The 3673-nt window shown below is 32.3% G+C and overlaps 1 protein-coding gene across 1 annotated transcript; it reads left to right on the plus strand.

Moving 5' to 3' along the window:
• Window positions 1-538: 538 nt before the first annotated feature.
• LOC105165942 (FCS-Like Zinc finger 5-like) lies at window positions 539-1550 on the plus strand. The gene is made up of 2 exons (XM_088882459.1): window positions 539-989; window positions 1279-1550. Exons 1-2 carry the CDS (start codon window positions 682-684, stop codon window positions 1436-1438), a joined length of 468 nt encoding a protein of 155 aa, XP_088738585.1. The 5' UTR covers window positions 539-681; the 3' UTR covers window positions 1439-1550.
• The last annotated feature ends 2123 nt before the right edge of the window (window positions 1551-3673 follow it).

Genomic DNA, 3673 nt, shown 5'->3' on the forward strand with positions numbered 1-3673 from the left:
GACCGGGAGGTATATATAGAGAACCAGGGGGTCTATCGACCCGCTACGCGCGTGCCACGTGCTCCAAGTCGTCGGGTCGGGTCGCGACCCGACCCGGTGAAAGTGGCGCGGGTCATGCTGGCAAACTTGCGATTTTGGGCCCCATCAAGGGCAAAGTTGTCTTTTTACGAGAAAATAGGGTTTTACCCCCATCACATACCCTCAATATGAAAGCCACCATTTTTCTCCAAACAAGGAAGTCAGGTTTGATTAAAAAAATTTACCAAGTCTGAAGATATATATATATACTGATCGCTTTTCATCGTCAGCAATACAAATTATTTAAAAAGAAAAATCATCTTCACGAAAAATGAAAAAATAATCAAGAAAAAGATTCCTTTCAATGCTTGTGATTTGTGAATGATCCCTCTCAAAGATCACAATTATATAATAAAAAAAAGGACCGCTGACGTGGCTCCAAATCAATAATACACCTTTCCTCAAAATCCTGATTTGAGAAAACCAATTATCAACGGCCCAGATTTCGTCCTCCATCTCTGCCTCTCTGTTTATCTCCCACCTCTCTCACCTCCCCCCATCCATCTCTCTCTCTCTTTTTCTCACCTCCGTCTCTGTTCAACCATCTCTAGATACATATACATAAACACTGTGTGTTGTGTGTGAGACAGAGACGACGGGAAGATGTCGTTAGGAAAGAGGGCCCGTCCACCGATGAAGAGGACTACGAGCTTGACGGAGTTCACTTTGGATTTCAACGGCAGCGCTGAAGCTGTTTACCAGCCGTTGGATCCTCACAATCCATTCAACGGCGGTGGCGCCGCCGGTGGATTGGATCAGCGGTTCTTGGGCTCCTCCTTCGCCGCAGCAGCAGCCTCCATCAGACCCAGCCGCCGCAACTCGGCGGACTTCGTCGAAACCGCTCATTTCTTGAGGGTTTGCTCCCTCTGTAAGCGCCGCCTTATACCTGGTCGTGACATCTACATGTATAGGTATATACATATATATATATATGAACTCGTCGTTGATTAAAACGGCTCATAATTTAGTGCGTGTTCTGTGTGTGTAACCATAACACTAATTATTATTATGTTACCTGTAATAAATTAAGTTCATAATCTAAAGGAATTCACACACACACACACACACAAACACACACACAGAAATAAAAAAGTTTCATATTATTAATGATTATTGTCATTTTTCTTCGAATAGATTAAAATAAATAAATAAAATACATATTAAACATTTATTTATTTATGTGTTTCTGGGATTATGCAGAGGTGATAGCGCTTTCTGCAGTTTAGAGTGTAGGCAACAACAGATGACACAAGATGAGAGGAAAGACAAGTGTACATTGGCTTCCAAGAAGGGGGCAGCAAGCGGCGCCGCCGCCGGACACCAAGTCTCCGCCACCTCCGAGAAGGTCGCCGCCGTGTAGATTAGATGTAGAACCACCCATAGTATATTTATGTATATACATGTACACGTACGTATTATGTACGTATTCACCAAAATATATAATTAATTATGCATGTGTTCGTGGTGATGAATATTCTCGTGGAGTTGAATATGGGCAAATTTTGGAAAAGTTAGATCCAACATGTGCACAACACGAAGTACTACTAGTTGATGGTAGTACAATGTACACGTACTCCAAGTGCAATGCAAAAAATCAATGACAAAATTGCACATTTTATGCAATTCAGATTTTATTTTTATTATTATCATTAAAATTTTTATTATTATTATTATTATTATTATTATTATTATTATTATTATTATTATTATTATTATTATTATTATTATTATTACTAACATGAATCGGTACTATGCCCTCATATATATTCATATTTGAGCCTCATTTATTATTATTACTATTGTTATTATTATTATTGTCGTCGTCGTCGTCATATGAACTCGAGTGAGCATTTATTGGTTCAACTATATTACCAAATTTTATTTAAACTTAGACATAATTTTACGGGTCGTTTTTAAAATTCAGTATAATTACATGTAAATTTCTTATGATTTGAAAAATTTACATTTAGCATCCAAACGTTTTTTTTTTTTTTATCCAATAAATAGATTCCTTCATTTGTTAAAATTCAAAAAATTTGTTAATATCAACAAAAATATACACTAAAATAAAAAATTATATTTACCATCAGTTGAAGATAATAAAGTTATTGCGGCTCAAACAAGTTTTTCCTAATAAAGTTACCCTTGTAAAGGTGAAGATATACCTACTCACATGTATTAGCCTAATAAGATGTATAAGGTAGTTTGATAAGAAAAAAATTATTTGACCTACAATAAGTCAGTAATAAGTTAATTGGGTGGTAAATATAAATTTTTAATTAAATTTTTTTGTTAATATCAACAAATTCGATAAATTTTGACCAATTAATAAATCTATTTGTTGAAAAAAAGTAAATATAAAAAATACGAAATATAATTTTTTAAACTACATGATATTTATATATAATAACAACAAAATCTCAAAAAAAGAAAGTGTAATGATCCCTTAATTTACAGTGAAAAATCAGCCCAAAAGTACATGAACGGATAACATGTTGGAACATGGAGTTTGTTGCAGTATTACATTCGAGTCCTACGATAGCGGATGTAGGGATAAAATAGTAATACTGCAGCGCTTTATTCTCATTCTCATTTAAATAGTTATTGGGTGACATTTTATTGTAATTCACATAATTTACACTCCTCTTCTTGAGGTTAGGTGTAATTATACGTAAATTCTTATAACTTAAGAAATTACATATAGCACCAATGAGATTTGTTTCCATTTAACAAATAAGTTTCTGGATTAGTCAAAATTCATTGAATTTGTTGATATTAACAAAAAAGAAAAAAGAATCTATATTTACTCCTAGTTGACTTATTATTGACTTGTTGTAGGTGACTAAATAAATCTTTTATAATCAAATTACCCTCTTACATCTTTACGATTTAATGCTTGTGAGGTATATCTTCACCATTATAGGATTAGTTTAGTCCCAAGAAAATTAATTGACCTGCAATAAGTCAATCGATATTAAACATCAATTTTTATTCAGTTCTTTTTTGTTAATATCAGCAAATGGAGTGAATTTCGACCCACGGGGAAACTTATTTGTTATACGAAAACAAACCTCAGAAGTGCTAGATGTAACTTCCAAAACTACAGAGAATCTACGTGTAATTACACCGTACCTCAGCGGAGGAAAATGTAATTATCCCTAATTCATATCATTCCTATTAATATTTGCTAAAAACAATTGTATATTTTTATTTGTTTGTATTAGCTTAATTAATAATAATAAACATTTTGATATAATTTTTGATCGAGTTTCAGATAAATACTAGCATATTTGTACGTGAATGATATTTTGAAGAAATGTACTAAACATTTTATCCCATATATATAAGTATTATTTATCATGTTTAGAATGTGTATAAAATATAAAAAATGTATTTTTCTAATTATTCAAATTACTAACATAGAATACACATATAATACGGATTTCACGTGACAGAAAATATGGTGAAAATAAATATTTAAATTTATTTATCGAAGCTAGTTGTATTTAGAACTATATATTTTTTTAAATAGATTTTTTTTTCATGCATATTTCGGATTATTATGGATTAATTTATTACTTATTTTATTTTTATA

The sequence above is a fragment of the Sesamum indicum genome, linkage group LG7, assembly GCF_026168435.1.
Source record: "Sesamum indicum cultivar Baizhima isolate 11 linkage group LG7, ASM2616843v1, whole genome shotgun sequence".
NCBI classification, from domain to species: domain Eukaryota; kingdom Viridiplantae; phylum Streptophyta; class Magnoliopsida; order Lamiales; family Pedaliaceae; genus Sesamum; species Sesamum indicum.